Here is a 21,551-nt window from a genome sequence, read left to right as displayed (position 1 = left end):
GGAAATTGCGGAAGCACACCTGGGCGGTCAAGTTAAAGATGCAGTTATATCGGTTCCAGCGCACTTTAATGATGCCCAAAGAGCTGCTACTAAAGACTCTGCTACAATAGCTGGACTGAATGTTCTTAGGCTAATTAATGAACCCACAGCGGCTGCTTTAGCTTATGGTCTGGAACGGAAAGACCCCGGCGAGACAAATTTATTGATTTTTGACCTTGGCGGAGGAACTTTAGATGTATCCGTGGTGACAATTGAAGGTCGAAAGTTCGAAGTTTTGGCAACTGCTGGTGATGCGCATTTAGGAGGCGAGTATTTTGACAGTCGACTTGCTCAATATCTTCTTTTTGAGTTCAGACTTGGGTATAAACAAGATCTCTCGCAGAACAAGCAGTCGATTCGACGTCTAAGAACAGCGGCTGAAAGTGCAAAGAGGTCTCTTTCATCTGATGAGAGTCAGGCAGTCATTAAGATTGATTCACTGAATAATGGAATTGGTTTCTACAGTGAGATACCTCGATCAAGGTTTGAACATATGTGTTCAGACCTGTTCAGAGCAACTTTGGAGCCTGTAGAACGGGTTTTAAGAGACGCACATCTGAGCAAATGTGATATTAACGAGGTGGTGCTTGTCGGGGGGTCTACTTGTATTCCGGAGATAAAGAAGGAACTAGAAGAATTTTTCAATGGGGTTCCGCTTCATCGCTTGAAGAATTGTGACGAAGTTGTTGTGAGTGGTGCAGCAATTCAAGCGGCGATATTGACAAAAGTTGAAGATGATGTTTTTGCAGATGTACAAGTATATGACGTGGCCCCTTTGTCTTTAGGAATTGAAACAGCCGGTGGTGTGATGACAAAGCTGGTTGAGAGGAACACTAAAGTTCCAACTCGGGCTCAGAACACTTTCACTACTTACTACGATCACCAACCAGCGTTTAAAATTGAAGTGTTTGAAGGTGAACGAGCGATGACGAAGGATAACAACTTCCTAGGTTCTTTCAGCGTCCAAGGAATTACCGCAGCTCCTAGAGGCGTTCCTATGATTGATATATTTTTTGATGTTGACGAAAACGGTATGTTGACGGTATCTGCGAATGACCTGACCTCGGGTGATAACGAGTTTTTGAAAGTAACAAGCGATCAAAAGCGACTAAGCCGAGAAGAAATTGATCGACTAAAAGCCGATGCAATCAAGTACAAAATTGATGACGATACGCATAGAGCAAGGATCAAGGCTAAAATTGAACTGGAATCGTATATTTTGAATGCCAAAACTTCTGTCGTAAATTCAGCATTGGCAGATAAATTGGATTCCGATGACAAGGCAATTGTTACTGACGTTGTGAAGGAAGTAGAGACGTGGTTGGAAGATAACCAGTCGGCAGAGAAGAGGGAACTAGAGGAAAAAATGAAGGAAATTCAAGAAAAAGTTGCGCTTGTGATGAGAAAGTTGTATACGGAAGGGCATTTATCAGATGTTACTTCTTTTCTGCAAGATCAGATGTCAGATGAAGAATTTGTAGCCAGTGTGAACAGAGATTCAGAAGTTTCAGAATAAGCAGATGTTGAAGAGGTTGAGAAATGATTGACAAACGTTTAAAATATAGATGATTTGATGTCATGCGCCTATATAAAATCAAAGTTTTCGAATATATTTAAGTTAATTACCTGGACACTTTCTACAAAACAGAGCGCACTAGTATTAGGCAACAGTTACGTGGGTGACCTCAAGAAATCATATGGGATTTCTACAAAATTTTTATCCTCCGGTTTAGTTGAAAAACAGTAAAAAAAGCGAAAATTAGTTTTACTGGGTGTTCGTACACACTAGGAACACCCAGTGTGTACTTCAGCTGCTTTGAGTCGTGCGTCGTGAATTTGGGCTATTTTTAATATGAAATGACTTCAAATTTAAAGTCGAGATTTGTAAGGGGTTTTAGTGTTCTCTTCTTCGGCATATTTGTTAGATCTCATTAGTAGAAGCGAAAGTTGAGCGAGTTATTATTGTACAAATTCCGCTTTTTTGTCATCAGAATATTTGATACGATGAATCGTTCATTCTGTAGAGGCAGTTAAAAATTTCAGAAAGTTTGTTTGCCGTTTAATTTACGCGATTTGCATACCAGAATTTTTATTCCTCCTGACGATTAAAAATGCTCTTGTGGCTCATGAATGAATTATTCTTTATCTCAACTTCACTTCAAAATTTGAAATGAAGCTCGGAGGATATATTGGGACAGGAAAACTGTAATAGAATGTCAATGTAGTGCAACTAAATTATTTTTGACTACTCATTGTAATTTTTAATAGCCGCACAGCGATAGCTGGGGTTATTACTGGCCTTCTCTTGGTTTTTACGACTCGAAGAGGAGTATTGGTTTTCTTATGGTTTTCTTTTACCAGAAGTACTATTCGTTCAGACGGCGTTTTGACCTAAAAGCGAAGGAGTAAAATTGCCGTGTGAACTAACTTTTTCTGAGCGAGAGAAGCTTTTTGATCATGCGCATATAGATAACCATTTTTAACCGTCTTTCCGTCCAATTGGCCCAGTTCTTTCGCTTATAATTTCGTTTTTTTTTGTAAAAATGCTTTTAAATAGAAGCTCTATTATTATGTGAATCTCCGCAATTGATACCACAGTGTTTCTCATATTTTAATAAAGCGTTTTAAATTCTAATTGAGCACAAATTTCCCTATTTTTTTAATACATATTTGGCTTTTTTGAAATTAATTTCTTCATTTTTGGATCTTAAAGCGGATTTTTGTCAAAATTTTCAAAAACTAGTGCACATGACAATTTAATTTTGATATTTCATTCATTAAATGTCCCTTTATAACGTGTGGTGTTTTTGTTTCTTAGAATTGTACACTTGCTTGCCCGATTTTGGCCGTTTTTTGTCTAATTTTTCTTTATTTTCTTTGTTTTTTTTTGGATTTACTTACTAGAAAGTTTTTTGTACATTTTCGGGGATTCTAATCTTCCTCTAATAATTGAATGATGTTGTGGAGCTCGGTATTTGAAAATCTGCGAAAAAAATTTCATAAGCGCAAATTTGAAAGTTTTTTGACAATTTTATTGCTATTTATTTTATTGTTTCCTATCGATTAATTATGTCTCTACATTTTTTCTATGCAAAAGGATATCTATAATTTTTTATGCTATAAAAAGAATTTTTTTGTTTTTGTATTTCGTTTTTTTTTAATTTGATTTTTTAACTTTCAAAAATCAAGAACTAGTCTTTGTTTTGTCATTTTTTTTTGTTTCCGTCCTTATTCATCGCATTCTAGCATGTATCAGTCTATCATTTTCCTGAGACTTATAGTTCTGATCCGCTGTGCTTTTATCAGTTGTTGGAAAATAAAGATTTAAGCCTTTTCTTAGATTTTTATTACGTTTGCAAAATGATTTCATTTGACAGTGCGGTACTTATAATTTGTTTGAAATGCCATTGAAACATTTTGACTGACAATTACTTTCTCCAAGAAATATTGTGATCTTAGTTTAATTTCAAACGATTTTTCTATTTAATTTCAAACGGTTTTTCAACTGTTTTTCTGAATTTGTTTTGAGGTTTTCGGACCATCATATAGTTTTATTGAAAATTGAATAAAAGTTTCAAGCCTGTAGGTCCTTTTAACCATAAAGGCTGCACTTTTCTCCTGCTGCAAAGTTGTCTCTTTATTTTCATTTTTCAAAAATTTGAGGAATTTTCCACAATTTTTGCTCATTTTTCTCACTTTTCTTCAAAATTAGAATGTTTGTGAATTCATCAAGGCCTGGCTGATTTTTTGTGTTGGATAACTTGTTTTCATGGCATGAAACAACGGCTTTTGTTTGTATGTGTACTTGTACTACACGGAAAATAAATTGAGTTTTCCTAGCTTTTCTTGTTAATTTCTTTTGGCAAAAATTCTTTTCTTTGATTTAATGTTTTCTCTGCATTGATGCCTGCGGCATAGAGAGATTAGTTGTCCGAAAAGCCAGATTTCTGGAGGATATGAATTCGAGTCGTATCCGGAATTCCTCCGGCTATCTTTTTTATTCAGTCGTCAAGGTTTTTATTTCGACCATGCGACGTAACAATCACTTCAAATCTGCGTTCTGTTCATTTGTTCATGCAATTTCAACTGAATTGCTTGCTTTTTCACTCCTATTGGAGCGAGTTTTTTGTTCAGTTGCGTGATTAAGCTTTGGTCACGCGTGACTTACCTCGCTTTCAGAAATGGCTTCCTGACTCTGAAGCTGACTTCTTTACTTTAATTCAATAGATAAGGTCAAGTGAGTGCGTGCCACTCTAATCGAAGGTTATTGGAGAGCAGCTAATAGAATAAGCAATGATTTATACGGATTCTTAATCAAAAAATAATATCCCAGAATATAACAAATAGAAATTTCTTTGGTCTGTTTCTGTTACTAACTTTGAGACTGCAGATCTACGAAGATACTCCGGGAGCTAATTTTATTCTATTGCTCTCAATGAAGTTTCCAGCAATTATCGTAGCGATCTGTCTCGTGTTTTTTTCCATATAGTTTGACCGGTTTGACTGCTGGATTGACTTCTTGTTATGCGAGAGAATTTTCTGTCACATTTTTGAGCTTGTAACGGTCACTTCACTGCTATTTGTTTCATAAAGTTAAATAAAAGTTGTTTATTTTCTCAATTTTGGTCATTATAGGCATAATGAAGAGTTACAAAATAGACTTTTTCAACAAATCTAATTTTTTTGAGAAATTTCACTTTTTTATGTAGCTATTTCAGCTACATTCGACAAAGCCTAAATGTATATGCTAGCATTTACTGAGCTTGGCCATCCCAGGTTGTCCATGCTCTTTTCTCACCTGGAACGTTTTATGAAAATATGATACCGAATATAAGATTATTGTGCCCAATTTTTTTTCCGGCCTATTGCAACTCCTGAGCCAATCTTGTTCAAATTTGTATCCCAGATTGGAACCTGAAAACTTTGTTTTTCTTTAACTGACTGCGAAAAACCTCTCCTATTCATAGTACACATTTGAGATACAGGTACCAATATTGAATCACCACAGGCATTATTGATTTTGAATACCCACAAAACTTTTACTTGCGAAAAAGTTCGTGAAAATTCAGTTTCTTGTTCCGATCCAAGATAAAATGCCTCTCTGGGAAAGCAAATTTGAAAACGTTTGTAACTTTTGCGGCTATCTTTTTTTACTGAATTGAACTGAATTCCTCCGGCTATCTTTTTTTATTCAGTCGTCAAGGTTTTTATTTCGACCATGCGACGTAACAATCACTTCAAATCTGCGTTCTGTTCATTTGTTCATGCAATTTCAACTGAATTGCTTGCTTTTTCACTCCTATTGGAGCGAGTTTTTTGTTCAGTTGCGTGATTAAGCTTTGGTCACGCGTGACTTACCTCGCTCTCAGAAATGGCTTCCTGACTCTAAAGCTGACTTCTCTACTTTAATTCAATAGATAAGGTCAAGTGAGTGCGTGCCACTCTAATCGAAGGTTATTGGAGAGCAGCTAATTGAAAAAGCAATAATTTATACGGATTCTTAATCAAAAAATAACATCGCAGAATATAACAAATAGAAAATTTTTTGGTCTATTTCTGTTACTAACTTTGAGACTGCAGATCTACGAAGCTATTGCGGGAGCTAATTTTATTCTATTGCTCTCAAAGAAGTTTCCAGCAATAATGGTAGCGATCTGTCTCGTGTTTTTTTTTCATATAGTTTGACCGGTTTGACTGCTGGATTGACTTCTTGTTATGCGAGAGAATTTTCTGTCACATTTTTGAGCTGGTAACGGTCATTTCACTGCTATTTGTTTCAAAAAGTTAAATAAAAGTTGTTTATTTTCTCAATTTTAGTCATTATAGGCATAATGAAGAGTTACAAAATAGACCTTTTCAACAAATCTAATTTTTTTGAGAAATTTATTTTATGTAGCTATTTCAGCTACATTTGACAAAGCCTAAATGTATATGCTAGCATTTACTGAGCTTGGCCATCCCAGGTGGTCCATGCTCTTTTCTCACCTGGAACGTTTTATGAAAATATGATACCGAATATAAGATTATTGTGCCCAATTTTTTTTCCGGCCTATTGCAACTCCTGAGCCAATCTTGTTCAAATTTGTATCCCAGATTGGAACCTGAAAACTTTGTTTTCCTTTAACTGACTGCGAAAAACCTCTCCTATTCATAGTACACATTTGAGATACAGGTAACAATATTGAATTACCACAGGCATTATTGATTTTCAATACCCACAAAACTTTTACTTGCGAAAAAGTTGGTGAAGATTCAGTTTCTTGTTCCGATTCAAAATGCCTCTCTGGAAAAGCAAATCTGAAAACGTTTGTAACTTCCGAAGAACTCTTGGAATGATTTTTCATTGGGCCGGCAAATCGATCATGTCATTACCACTGAGATTAGTTTGAACTTCTATAACCTCCTACATCACACTGAAAATGAATTCAAATCAATTGCATAAAGACAGATATTTTGTAGATGAAAATGAAAAATGACGAAAAAGATGAAAAATGAAGTTCGAGAAACATTTGGAACGAAGGAGCAAACAACACAACAGACAACTGAGAGTTGATAAGCGGAATAAAAAAGGAGCCGTTCTTGATGTTTTCGGCGCCCTGTCAGCAATAACTGCAGGAATTGCTTGTCCTTTTACTGCATTTTGGGAGCTTTTGGAGGATCCAGTCGAGACCGAGAAGACATCGCCTTGGCTCTATAGCAGATTGAGTGAAATAACCAGAATTGAGCAGAAGTAAAGTTCCAAGTTTTTTGAAAAATGTACATTATTGGGAAACAACTTAAAGCAGTGAAATTGGCAATTAGTTCAGACGCAGAGAAATTGCTCATGGGTGTTTATAAAAATTTTTCGAGAGCCTTGGTGGCGTGCTCTCAATTTTTTAACGCATGAGACCAATTGCTGCAGGTACGTGTGAGTCTCGGGGATCTTTTTGGGCTTTGCTGATCTTGAATTGTACCGTGTTTCCATCCTAAATTACAAGCTAACAATCCTATATTAAGTAAAGATAATGGCGAAAATTTTGAGTGCTCTGTTACTCCTTCCAAGATCGGATTTAGAGGAAATTCTGCGAGATGTTAACCATTGTCCTTCCTTAGCTGTAGCAATAACTCAGATTTCAACTTAAAACGTTACCAAAATTTTTAGAAATGTTGATATTGTCGGCGATGGGTTGTATTTATTCATAGCCATTCCATTTGTCACCGAAGCAAGACCAATATCTATGAAGCACGACTGAACGTGTCACGCGTCCGCGTTTGTTATTATTGCTGTTTCTAAAAAAATGCCCTGCTTTCAAAAAATGATATAAATTGATTTGGTGGGTTGAGTTATTTCTCCGTATGTATCTACAGTTTCTCTCTGTAAACAGGTCACGATGCTTGCCTCGGTTCACTATTGATTAACAATCACCTAACTGTTCTATGAAAGTGCAAAATCAAAGTTATACTGCCAAGTTACACTTAAAAGAAATGGCAGAAATTTAGGAAATGGGAAATGGCTAATAGCTTCCTCCTCATCAGATTCACCGTGTATTTTGGTCAGGTATTCGGTCATGACTCGTTGAAAGGAAAGCCAATATCGGGATGCCAACACTGCAACATTGCTCTTCTTCAATTCGGAACAAAACTGAAAATTCTTTTTATGCGACAACTCACCAATTGAAAAGTGGGACGTTAAAATAACAGATCACTTAAAAGACCACTCTAAAAAACCTGCAGTTGATGACTCCCATTTTGCTGCAGTTGCCCAGTCACGTCAACTGTTGTTTGAATAAATACAAATCCCATATACCGTACGAAATATACAAATTTGAAAAGTTAGACAAATATGCCTTGACAATTTTGAAAGATACGCCAGGGCGTTGAACCTACTTTTCACGCAAATTGACACTTAGAAAGTGTCTGCAATAATTGGAACAACTTTTCATAATCTCAATGGTATTGCACTCATAAACTTCGTTTGTAAAAGTCCGATAGGCGATAAGCAAAAATGCCGAATTTTGTGGTTTGATCATTTGCAGTTCATGCAGGACAAATACGTGTTGTAACAGAGGAGACACTTTCGCTACGACCGAGAATTGATCTACAGCCGAAATTTTGTTATCACGGACCAACAGTTGTCAAAGTTTCTTCGACCCAAAGCTGAACACAGAGGTTTATTTCGACAGAACTCAGCCAAAATTCTTCAATCAGCCTAAGAAAAAACAAATCTTTTAGTTATAAGGTTTTATATGGCTCACATTAACTGATGGTTACTGCAACGTGCATTCTAATTTAACTAGCCTAAAGCTTGTATGAAAAGTTCAAAGAGACGCAGTGTTCTTTTCGAGAGGCACCTTGTTCTTCACAGAAACGTATTGTATTGTTGTACTACTGAAGCCAACCACTCGCGGGTCATTTGAGAGCAATTCGCCCGACGTTAGTCGGCTGTCTTTGCGCTTTCAGAGCTGAGTTAAGATTGCCCGCTAATCATTGTTTTTGTTGCAGTTGCCCTCGAAGGCCGAAGAAGTTGTTATCTTTTTTTTCTACTATGTGTATAGATGCTTTGAGAATGGGCCAATTTTCAGTTTGTGTTGCCCCGAGTCTGCCGCAGTTGTTTGTTTCAGATCGGTGAAATCAAAGCAAGTACGGCTGCCAATAAACTTTACAAGAGTCACTCGACGCCAGATCACACATTGCCAAATTACGACGAAACCCGCCTATCAAGTGGCACAAAAGTGTCCGACACGACCTTGTAATCGTTCTTTCAAGGCTCGGTCGTACACCTGTTTGGAAAATTACACGCAAGATTCAACAAAACATATAAAAAGAGACGAAATGAGTTGAAATTTCAAAACTGTTTTATATGGCTGTGAATAATTAGACTTGATTGGCTTGGTTAAAATTCACCGGCCTGGATGTTAATTGCTCTCAAACAAAGTTTTAGCAATTACTTTACTCCTGTGGTTTTTTTCACGCGATTTTTCGCCTGAACAATTTTTCGTCTGATCCATTTGTCTTCGTCCTCTCGTCCTCAAAAAACGGGATAAACAGGTAGCGTTCGGAAGGCTTTAAGTTCTCTTGGAGCCCTAAGCCTTACTATACTTTAAGTATGCGAATCACGGTTTTTAGTGTTAAAATTGTGACCCCTCCATAAGCCCCTTCAACACCCCCATTGTTCACCCTCCTGCAGCTGTCGATTTGAACTCCCGCCTCTCATCTAATCTTCGCAACCCTATCCACTGTCGCTTGAAACCAACCAACCGCCCCCCCCCCCCCCCCAACGCTTCCACCCCCCATCCTCCCGACCGTACAACTGTCTCCCCATCCCTAAGCCCCAGCTGGCTACTACTGAAGCCAACCACTCGCCGGTCATTTGAGAGCAATTCGCCCGACGTTAGTCGGTTATCTTTGCGCTTTCAGAGCTGAGTTAAGATTGCCCCCTAATCATTGTTTTTGTCACAGTAGCCCTCGAAGGCCGAAGAAGTTGTTATCTTTTTTTCTACTATGTGTATAGATGCTTTGAGAATGGGCCAATTTTCAGTTTATGTTGCCCCGAGTCTGCCGCAGTTGTTCGTTTCAGATCGGCGAAATCAAAGCAAGTACGGCTCTCAATAAACTGTACAAGAGTCACTCGACGCCAGATCACAAATTGCCAAATCACGACGAAACCCGCCTATCAAGTGGCACAAAAGTGTCCGACGCGACCTCGTAATCGTTCTTTCAAGGCTCGGTCGTACACCTGTTTGGAAAGATTACACGCAAGACTCAACAAAACATATAAAAAGAGACGAAATGAGTTGAAATTTCAAAACTGTTTTATATGGCTGTGAATAATTAGACTTGATTGGCTTGGTTAAATTTCACCGGCCTGGATGTTAATTGCTCTCAATCAAAGTTTTAGCAATTACTTTACTCCTGTGGTTTTTTTCACGCGATTTTTCGCCTGAACAGTTTTTCGTCTGATCCATTTGTCTTCGTCCTCTCGGCCTCAAAAAACGGGATAAACAGGTTGCGTTCGGAAGGCTTTAAGTTCTCTAGGAGCCCTAAGCCTTACTATACTTTAAGTATGCGAATCACGGTTTTTAGTGTTAAAATTGTGACCCCTCCATAAGCCCCTTCAACACCCCCATTGTTCACCCTCCTGCAGCTGTCGATTTGAACTCCCGCCTCTCATCTAATCTTCGCAACCCTATCCACTGTCGCTTGAAACCAACCAACCGCCCCCCCCCCAACGCTTCCACCCCCCATCCTCCCAACCGTACAACTGTCTCCCCGTCCCTAAGCCCCAGCTGGCTATTACTGAAGCCAACCACTCGCCGGTCATTTGAGAGCAATTCGCCCGACGTTAGTCGGTTATCTTTGCGCTCTCAGAGCTGAGTTAAGATTGCCCGCTAATCATTGTTTTTGTCACAGTAGCCCTCGAAGGCCGAAGAAGTTGTTATCTTTTTTTCTACTATGTGTATAGATGCTTTGAGAATGGGCCAATTTTCAGTTTATGTTGCCCCGAGTCTGCCGCAGTTGTTCGTTTCAGATCGGCGAAATCAAAGCAAGTACGGCTCTCAATAAACTGTACAAGAGTCACTCGACGCCAGATCACAAATTGCCAAATCACGACGAAACCCGCCTATCAAGTGGCACAAAAGTGTCCGACGCGACCTCGTAATCGTTCTTTCAAGGCTCGGTCGTACACCTGTTTGGAAAGATTACACGCAAGACTCAACAAAACATATAAAAAGAGACGAAATGAGTTGAAATTTCAAAACTGTTTTATATGGCTGTGAATAATTAGACTTGATTGGCTTGGTTAAAATTCACCGGCCTGGATGTTAATTGCTCTCAAACAAAGTTTCAGCAATTACTTTACTCCTGTGGTTTTTTCACGCGATTTTTCGCCTGAACAATTTTTCGTCTGATCCATTTGTCTGCGTCCTCTCGTCCTCAAAAAAACGGGATAAACAGGTAGCGTTCGGAAGGCTTTAAGTTCTCTTGGAGTCCTAAGCCTTACTATACTTTAAGTATGCGAAGCACGGTTTTTAGTGTTAAAATTTTGACCCCTCCATAACCCCCCTCAACAATCCCATTGTTCACCCTCCTGCAGCTGTCGATTTGAACTCCCGCCTCTCATCTAATCTTCGCAACCCTATCCACTGTCGCTTGAAACCAACCACCCACCCCACCCCCCCCCCCCCAACGCTTCCACCCCCCCCCCCCCATCCTCCCGACCGCACTCCTGTCTCCCCATCCCTAAGCCCCAGCTGGCTACTACTGAAGCCAACCACTCGCCGGTCATTTGAGAGCAATTCGCCCGACGTTAGTCGGTTATCTTTGCTCTTTCAGAGCTGAGTTAAGATTGCCCGCTAATCATTGTTTTTGTCACAGTAGCCCTCGAAGGCCGAAGAAGTTGTTATCTTTTTTTCTACTATGTGTATAGATGCTTTGAGAATGGGCCAATTTTCAGTTTATGTTGCCCCCAGTCTGCCGCAGTTGTTCGTTTCAGATCGGCGAAATCAAAGCAAGTACGGCTCTCAATAAACTGTACAAGAGTCACTCGACGCCAGATCACAAATTGCTAAATCACGACGAAACTCGCCTATCAAGTGGCACAAAAGTGTCCGACGCGACCTCGTAATCGTTCTTTCAAGGCTCGGTCGTACACCTGTTTGGAAAGATTACACGCAAGACTCAACAAAACATATAAAAAGAGACGAAATGAGTTGAAATTTCAAAACTGTTTTATATGGCTGTGAATAATTAGACTTGATTGGCTTGGTTAAAATTCACCGGCCTGGATGTTAATTGCTCTCAAACAAAGTTTCAGCAATTACTTTACTCCTGTGGTTTTTTCACGCGATTTTTCGCCTGAACAATTTTTCGTCTGATCCATTTGTCTGCGTCCTCTCGTCCTCAAAAAACGGGATAAACAGGTAGCGTTCGGAAGGCTTTAAGTTCTCTTGGAGTCCTAAGCCTTACTATACTTTAAGTATGCGAAGCACGGTTTTTAGTGTTAAAATTTTGACCCCTCCATAACCCCCCTCAACAATCCCATTGTTCACCCTCCTGCAGCTGTCGATTTGAACTCCCGCCTCTCATCTAATCTTCGCAACCCTATCCACTGTCGCTTGAAACCAACCAACCACCACCCCCCCCCCCCCAACGCTTCCACCCCCCATCCTCCCGACCGCACACCTGTCTCTCCATCCCTAAGTCCCAGCTGGCTACTACTGAAGCCAACCACTCGCCGGTCATTTGAGAGCAATTCGCCCGACGTTAGTCGGTTATCTTTGCTCTTTCAGAGCTGAGTTAAGATTGCCCCCTAATCATTGTGTTTGTCACAGTAGCCCTCGAAGGCCGAAGAAGTGGTTATCTTTTTTTTCTACTATGTGTATAGATGCTTTGAGAATGGGCCAATTTTCAGTTTGTGTTGCCCCGAGTCTGCCACAGTTGTTTGTTTCAGATCGGCGAAATCAAAGCAAGTACGGCTGCCAATAAACTGTACAAGAGTCACTCGACGCCAGATCACACATTGCCAAATCACGACAAAACCCGCCCATCAAGTGGCACAAAAGTGTCCGACGCGACCTTGTAATCGTTCTTTCAAGGCTCCGTCGTACACCTGTTTGGAAAGATTACACGCAAGACTCAACAAAACATATAAAAAGAGACGAAATGAGTTGAAATTTCAAAACTGTTTTATATGGCTGTGAATAATTAGACTTGATTGGCTTGGTTAAAATTCACCGGCCTGGATGTTAATTGCTCTCAAACAAAGTTTTAGCAATTACTTTACTCCTGTGGTTTTTTTCACGCGATTTTTCGCCTGAACAATTTTTCGTCTGATCCATTTGTCTTCGTCCTCTCGTCCTCAAAAAACGGGATAAACAGGTAGCGTTCGGAAGGCTTTAAGTTCTCTTGGAGTCCTAAGCCTTACTATACTTTAAGTATGCGAATCACGGTTTTTAGTGTAAAATTTTGACCCCTCCATAACCCCCCTCAACAATCCCATTGTTCACCCTCCTGCAGCTGTCGATTTGAACTCCCGCCTCTCATCTAATCTTCGCAACCCTTTCCACTGTCGCTTGAAACCAACCAACCATCCCCCCCCAACGCTTCCACCCCCATCCTCCCGACAGCACACCTGTCTCCCCGTCCCTAAGCCCCAGCTGGCTACTACTGAAGCCAACCACTCGCCGGTCATTTGAGAGCAATTCGCCCGACGTTAGTCGGTTATCTTTGCGCTTTCAGAGCTGAGTTAAGATTGCCCCCTAATCATTGTTTTTGTCACAGTAGCCCTCGAAGGCCGAAGAAGTTGTTATCTTTTTTTTCTACTATGTGTATAGATGCTTTGAGAATGAGCCAATTTTCAGTTTGTGTTGCCCCGAGTCTGCCGCAATTGTTTGTTTCAGATCGGCGAAATCAAAGCAAGTACGGCTGCCAATAAACTGTACAAGAGTCACTCGACGCCAGATCACACATTGCCAAATCACGACAAAACCCGCCTATCAAGTGGCACAAAAGTGTCCGACGCGACCTTGTAATCGTTTTTTCAAGGCTCGGTCGTACACCTGTTTGGAAAGATTACACGCAAGACTCAACAAAACATATAAAAAGAGACGAAATGAGTTGAAATTTCAAAACTGTTTTATATGGCTGTGAATAATTAGACTTGATTGGCTTGGTTAAAATTCACCGGCCTGGTTGTTAATTGCTCTCAAACAAAGTTTGCAATTATTTTACTCCTGTGGTTTTTTTCATGTGATTTTTCACCTGAACAATTTTTCGTCTGACTCATTTGTCTTTTCGACCTCTCGTCCTCAAAAACGGTATAAACAGGTAGCGTTCGGAAGGCTTTAAGTTCTCTTGGAGCCCTAAGCCTTACTATACTTTAAGTGTGCAAATCACGGTTTTTAGTGTTAAAATTTTGACCCCTCCATAACCCCCCTCAACACTCCCATTGTTCACCCTCCTGCAGCTGTCGATTTGAACTCCCGCCTCTCATCTAATCTTTGCAACCCTATCCACTGTCGCTTGAAACCAACCAACCACCCCCCCCCCCCCCAACGCTTTCACCCCCCATCCTCCCGACCGCACACCTGTCTCCCCATCCCTAAGTCCCAGCTGGCTACTACTGAAGCCAACCACTCGCCGGTCATTTGAGAGCAATTCGCCCGACGTTAGTCGGTTATCTTTGCGCTTTCAGAGCTGAGTTAAGATTGCCCGCTAATCATTGTTTTTGTCACAGTAGCCGAAGAAGTTATCTTTTTTTCCTACTATGTGTATAGATGCTTTGAGAATGGGCCAATTTTCAGTTTGTGTTGCCCCGAGTCTGCTGCAGTTGTTTGTTTCAGATCGGCGAAATCAAAGCAAGTACGGCTGCCAGTAAACTGTACAAGAGTCACTCGACGCCAGATCACACATTGCCAAATCACGACGAAACCCGCCTATCAACTGGCACAAAAGTGTCCGACGCGACCTTGTAATCGTTCTTTCAAGGCTCGGTCGTACACCTGTTTGGAAAGATTACACGCAAGACTCAACAAAACATATAAAAAGAGACGAAATGAGTTGAAATTTCAAAACTGTTTTATATGGCTGTGAATAATTAGACTTGATTGGCTTGGTTAAAATTCACCGGCCTGGTTGTTAATTGCTCTCAAACAAAGTTTGCAATTATTTTACTCCTGTGGTTTTTTTCATGTGATTTTTTCACCTGACAATTTTTCGTCTGACTCATTTGTCTTTTCGTCCTCTCGTCCTCAAAAACGGTATAAACAGGTAGCGTTCGGAAGGGCTTTAAGTTCTCTTCGAGCCCTAAGCCTTACTATACTTTAAGTGTGCAAATCACGGTTTTTAGTGTTAAAATTTTGACCCCTCCATAACCCCCCTCAAACACTCCCATTGTTCACCCTCCTGCAGCTGTCGATTTGAACTCCCGCCTCTCATCTAATCTTTGCAACCCTATCCACTGTCGCTTGAAACCAACCAACCACCCCCCCCCCCCTCCCCAACGCTTTCACCCCCCATCCTCCCGGACCGCACACCTGTCTCCCCATCCCTAAGTCCCAGCTGGCTACTACTGAAGCCAACCACTCGCCGGTCATTTGAGAGCAATTTCGCCCCGACGTTAGTCGGTTATCTTTGCGCTTTCAGAGCTGAGTTAAGATTGCCCGCTAATCATTGTTTTTGTCACAGTAGCCTCGAAGGCCGAAGAAGTTATCTTTTTTTCCTACTATGTGTATAGATGCTTTGAGAATGGGCCAATTTTCAGTTTGTGTTGCCCCGAGTCTGCTGCAGTTGTTTGTTTCAGATCGGCGGAAATCAAAGCAAGTACGGCTGCCAGTAAACTGTACAAGAGTCACTCGACGCCAGATCACACATTGCCAAATCACGACGAAACCCGCCTATCAAGTGGCACAAAAGTGTCCGACGCGACCTGTAATCGTTCTTTCAAGGCTCGGTCGTACACCTGTTGGAAAGATTACACGCAAGACTCAACAAAACATATAAAAAGAGACGAAATGAGTTGAAATTTCAAAACTGTTTTATATGGCTGTGATAATTAGACTTGATTGGCCTGGTTAAAATTCACCGGCCTGGTTGTTAATTGCTCTCAAACAAAGTTTTAGCGATTTTTTTACTCCTGTGGTTTTTTTTCATGCGATTTTTCACCTGAACAATTTTTCGTCTGACCCATTTGTCTTTTCGTCCTCTCGTCCTCAAAAACGGGATAAACAGGTAGCGTTCGGAAGGCTTTAAATTCTCTTGGAGCCCTAAGCCTTACTATACTTTAAGTATGCGAATCACGGTTTTTAGTGTTAAAATTTTTGACCCCTCCATAACCCCCTTCAACACTCCCATTGTTCACCCTCCTGCAGCTGTCAATTTGAAACTCCCGCCTCTCATCTAATCTTCGCAACCATATCCACTGTCGCTTGAAACCAACCAACCACCCCCCCCCCCCCCAACGCTTCCACCCCCCATCCTCCCGACCGCACACCTGTCTCCCCATCCCTAAGTCCCAGCTGGCTACTACTGAAGCCAACCACTCGCCGGTCATTTGAGAGCAATTCGCCCGACGTTAGTCGGTTATCTTTGCGCTTTCAGAGCTGAGTTAAGATTGCCCGCTAATCATTGTTTTTGTCACAGTAGCCCTCGAAGGCCGAAGAAGTTGTTGTCTTTTTTTCTACTATGTGTATAGATGCTTTGAGAATGGGCCAATTTTCAGTTTGTGTTGCCCCGAGTCTGCCGCAGTTGTTTGTTTCAAATCGGCGAAATCAAAGCAAGTACGGCTGCCAATAAACTGTACAAGAGTCACTCGACGCCAGATCACACATTGCCAAATCACGACGAACCCGCCTATCAAGTGGCACAAAAGTGTCCGACGCGACCTTGTAATCGTTCTTTCAAGGCTCGGTCGTACACCTGTTTGGAAAGATTACACGCAAGACTCAACAAAACATATAAAAAGAGACGAAGTGAGTTGAAATTTCAAAACTGTTTTATATGGCTGTGAATAATTAGACTTGATTGGGCCTGGTTGAAATTCACCGGCCTGGTTGTTAATTGCTCTCAAACAAAGTTTTAGCGATTATTTTACTCCTGTGGTTTTTTCATGCGATTTTTCACCTGAACATTTTTTCGTCTGATCCATTTGTCTTCGTCCTCTCGTCCTCAAAAAACGGGATAAACAGGTAGCGTTCGGAAGGCTTTAAGTTCTCTTGGAGTCCTAAGCCTTACTATACTTTAAGTATGCGAATCACGGTTTTTAGTGTTAAAATTTTGACCCCTCCATAACCCCCCCCCCCCAACAATCCCATTATTCACCCTCCTGCAGCTGTCGATTTGAACTCCCGCCTCTCATCTAATCTTCGCAACCCTATCCACTGTCGCTTGAAACCAACCACCCACCCCCCCCCCCTCCAACGCTTCCACCCCCCCATCCTCCCGACCGCACTCCTCTCTCCCCATCCCTAAGCCCCAGCTGGCTACTACTGAAGCCAACCACTCGCTGGTCATTTGAGAGCAATTCGCCCGACGTTAGTCGGCTGTCTTTGCGCTTTCAGAGCTGAGTTAGGATTGCCCGCTAATCATTGTTTCTGTCGCAGTAGCCCTCGAAGGCCGAAGAAGTTATCTTTTTTTCTACTATGTGTATAGATGCTTTGAGAATGGGCTAATTTTCAGTTTGTGTTGCCCGAGTCTGCCGCAGTTGTTTGTTTCAGATCGGCGAAATCAAAGCAAGTACGGCTGCCAATAAACTGTACAAGAGTCACTCGACGCCAGATCACACATTGCCAAATCACGACGAAACCCGCCTATCAAGTGGCACAAAAGTGTCCGACGCGACCTTGTAATCGTTCTTTCAAGGCTCGGTCGTACACCTGTTTGGAAAGATTAAACTCAAGACTCAACAAAACATATAAAAAGAGACGAAGTGAGTTGAAATTTCAAAACTGTTTTATATGGCTGTGAATAATTAGACTTGATTGGACTGGTTAAAATTCACCGGCCTGGTTGTTAATTGCTCTCAAACAAAGTTTTAGCGATTATTTTACTCCTGTGGTTTTTTTTCATGCGATTTTTCACCTGAACAATTTTTCGTCTGATCCATTTGTCTTCGTCCTCTCGTCCTCAAAAAACGGGATAAACAGGTAGCGTTCGGAAGGCTTTAAATTCTCTTGGAGCCCTAAGCCTTACTATACTTTAAGTATGCGAATCACGGTTTTTAGTGTTAAAATTTTGACCCCTCCATAACCCCCTTCAACACTCCCATTGTTCACCCTCCTGCAGCTGTCGATTTGAACTCCCGCCTCTCATCTAATCTTCGCAACCCTATCCACTGTCGCTTGAAACCAACCACCCCCCCCCCCCACCAACGCTTCCACCCCCCCCCACCATCCTCCCGACCGCACACCTGTCTCCCCATCCCTAAGCCCCAGCTGGCTACTACTGAAGCCAACCACTCGCCGGTCATTTGAGAGCAATTCGCCCGACGTTAGTCGGTTATCTTTGAGCTTTCAGAGCTGAGTTAAGATTGCCCGCTAATCATTGTTTTTGTCACAGTAGCCCTCGAAGGCCGAAGAAGTTGTTATCTTTTTTTTCTACTATGTGTATAGATGCTTTGAGAATGGGCCAATTTTCAGTTTGTGTTGCCCCGAGTCTGCCGCAGTTGTTTGTTTCAGATCGGCGAAATCATAGCAAGTACGGCTGCCAATAAACTGTACAAGAGTCACTCGACGCCAGATCACACATTGACAAATCACGACGAAACCCGCCTATCAAGTGGCACAAAAGTGTCCGACGCGACCTTGTAATCGTTCTTTCAAGGCTCGGTCGTACACCTGTTTGGAAAGATTACACGCAAGACTCAACAAAACATATAAAAAGAGACGAAATGAGTTGAAATTTCAAAACTGTTTTATATGGCTGTGAATAATTAGACTTGATTGGCCTGGTTAAAATTCACCGGCCTGGTTGTTAATTGCTCTCAAACAAAGTTTTAGCGATTATTTTACTTCTGTGGTTTTTTTCATGCGATTTTTCACCTGAACAGTTTTTCGTCTGACCCATTTGTCTTTTCGTCCTCTGGTCCTCAAAAACGGGATACACAGGTCGCGTTCGGAAGGCTTTAAATTCTCTTGGAGCCCTAAGCCTTACTATACTTTAAGTATGCGAATCACGGTTTTTAGTATTAAAATTTTGACCCCTTCATAACCCCCCTCAACACTCCCATTGTTCACCCTCCTGCAGCTGTCGATTTGAACTCCCGCCTCTCGTCTAGTCTTCGCAACCCTATCCACTGTCGCTTGAAACCAACCCCCCCCACCCAACGCTTCCACCCCCACCCCCCCACCATCCTCCCGACTGCACACCTGTCTCCCCATCCCTAAGCCCCAGCTGGCTACTACTGAAGCCAACCACTCGCCGGTCATTTGAGAGCAATTCGCCCGACGTTAGTCGGTTATCTTTGCGCTTTCAGAGCTGAGTTAAGATTGCCCGCTAATCATTGTTTTTGTCACAGTAGCCCTCGAAGGCGGAAGAAGTTGTTGTCTTTTTTTTCTACTATGTGTATAGATGCTTTGAGAATGGGCCAATTTTCAGTTTGTGTTGCCCCGAGTCTGCCGCAGTTGTTTGTTTCAGATCGGCGAAATCAAAGCAAGTACGGCTGCCAATAAACTGTACAAGAGTCACTCGACGCCAGATCACACATTGCCAAATCACGACGAAACCCGCCTATCAAGTGGCACAAAAGTGTCCGACGCGACCTTGTAATCGTTCTTTCAAGGCTCGGTCGTACACCTGTTTGGAAAGATTAGACGCAAGACTCAACAAAACATATAAAAAGAGACGAAATGAGTTGAAATTTCAAAACTGGTTTATATGGCTTCGAATAATTAGACTTGATTGGCTTGGTTAAAATTCACCGGCCTGGTTGTTAATTGCTCTCAAACAAAATTTTAGCAATTATTTTTTTCCTGTGGTTTTTTTCATGCGATTTTTCACCTGAACAATTTTTCGTCTGATCCATTTGTCTTCGTCCTCTCGTCCTCAAAAAACGGGATAAACAGGTTGCGTTCGGAAGGCTTTAAGTTCTCTTGGAGCCCTAAGCCTTAATATACTTTAAGTTTGCGAATCACGGTTTTTAGTGTTAAAATTTTGACCCCTCCATAACCCCCCTCAACACTCCCATTGTTCACCCTCCTGCAGCTGTCGATTTCAACTCCCGCCTCTCATCTAATCTTCGCAACCCTATCCACTGTCGCTTGAAACCAACCACCCCCCCCCCACCCAACGCTTCCACCCCCCCCCCCCACCATCCTGCCGACTGCACACCTGTCTCCCCATCCCTAAGCCCCAGCTGGCTACTACTGAAGCGAACCACTCGCCGGTCATTTGAGAGCAATTCGCCCGACGTTAGGCGGTTATCTTTGCGCTTTCAGATCTGAGTTAAGATTGCCCGCTAATCATTGTTTTTTGTCACAGTAGCCCTCGAAGGCCGAAGAAGTTGTTGTCTTTTTTTTCTACTATGTGTATAGATGCTTTGAGAATGGGCCAATTTTCAGTTTGTGTTGCCCCGAGTCTGCCGCAGTTGTTTGTTTCAGATCGGCGAAATCAAAGCAAGTACGGCTGCCAATAAACTGTACAAGAGTCACTCGACGCCAGATCACACATTGCCAAATCACGACGAAACCCGCCTATCAAGTGGCACAAAAGTGTCCGACGCGACCTTGTAATCGTTCTTTCAAGGCTCGGTCGTACACCTGTTTGGAAAGATTACACGCAAGACTCAACAAAACATATAAAAAGAGACGAAATGAGTTGAAATTTCAAAACTGTTTTATATGGCTTCGAATAATTAGACTTGATTGGCTTGGTTAAAATTCACCGGCCTGGTTGTTAATTGCTCTCAAACAAAATTTTAGCAATTATTTTTTTCCTGTGGTTTTTTTTCATGCGATTTTTCACCTGAACAATTTTTCGTCTGATCCATTTGTCTTCGTCCTCTCGTCCTCAAAAAACGGGATAAACAGGTTGCGTTCGGAAGGCTTTAAGTTCTCTTGGAGCCCTAAGCCTTACTATACTTTAAGTTTGCGAATCACGGTTTTTAGTGTTAAAATTTTGACCCCTCCATAACCCCCCTCAACACTCCCATTGTTCACCCTCCTGCAGCTGTCGATTTCAACTCCCGCCTCTCATCTAATCTTCGCAACCCTATCCACTGTCGCTTGAAGCCAACCACCCCCCCCCCCCCCAACGCTTCCACCCCCCATCCTCCCGACCGCACACCTGTCTCCCCATCCCTAAGCCCCAGCTGGCTACTACTGAAGCCAACCACTCGCCGGTCATTTGACAGCAATTCGCCCGACGTTAGTCGGTTATCTTTGAGCTTTCAGAGCTGAGTTAACATTGCCCGCTAATCATTGTTTTTGTCGCAGTAGCCCTCGAAGGCCGAAGTTGTTATCTTTTTTTCTACTATGTGTATAGATTCTTTGAGAATGGGCCAATTTTCAGTTTGTGTTGCCCCGAGTCTGCCGCAGTTGTTTGTTTCAGATCGGCGAAATCAAAGCAAGTACGGCTGCCAATAAACTGTACAAGAGTCACTCGACGCCAGATCACACATTGCCAAATCACGACGAAACCCGCCTGTCAAGTGGCACAAAAGTGTCCGACGCGACCTTGTAATCGTTCTTTCAAGGCTCGGTCGTACACCTGTTTGGAAAGATTACACGCAAGACTCAACAAAACATATAAAAAGAGACGAAATGAGTTGAAATTTCAAAACTGTTTTATATGGCTGTGAATAATTAGACTTGATTGGCTTGGTTAAAATTCACCGGCCTGGCTGTTAATTGCTCTCAAACAAAGTTTTAGCAATTATTTTGCTCCTGTGGTTTTTTCATGCGATTTTTCACCTGAACAATTTTTCGTCTGACCCATTTGTCTTTTCGTCCTCTCGTCCTCAAAAACGGGATAAACAGGTAGCGTTTGGAAGGCTTTAACTTCTCTTGGAGCCCTAAGCCTTACTATACTTTAAGTATGCG

The 21,551-nt window shown here is 41.8% G+C and overlaps 1 protein-coding gene across 1 annotated transcript in view; it reads left to right on the top strand.

The window, feature by feature from the left end:
* LOC142340475 (ATP-dependent DNA helicase Q5-like) overlaps positions 1 to 12,601 on the top strand; it is a 72,117-nt gene extending 59,516 nt beyond the window's left edge. Inside the window, exon 14 of the mRNA XM_075391051.1 lies at positions 12,470 to 12,601. Within this exon, the coding sequence (XP_075247166.1) occupies positions 12,470 to 12,601 (132 nt within the window). The remainder of the gene's footprint in view (positions 1 to 12,469) is intronic.
* Positions 12,602 to 21,551: the final 8,950 nt, after the last annotated feature.

Source organism: Convolutriloba macropyga, chromosome 5 (genome assembly GCF_964194025.1).
Source record: "Convolutriloba macropyga chromosome 5, txConMacr16.3, whole genome shotgun sequence".
NCBI lineage: Eukaryota > Metazoa > Xenacoelomorpha > Acoela > Convolutidae > Convolutriloba > Convolutriloba macropyga.
Note: the sequence above shows the minus strand (reverse complement) of the source record. Positions and strands in the feature narration are given on the sequence as shown.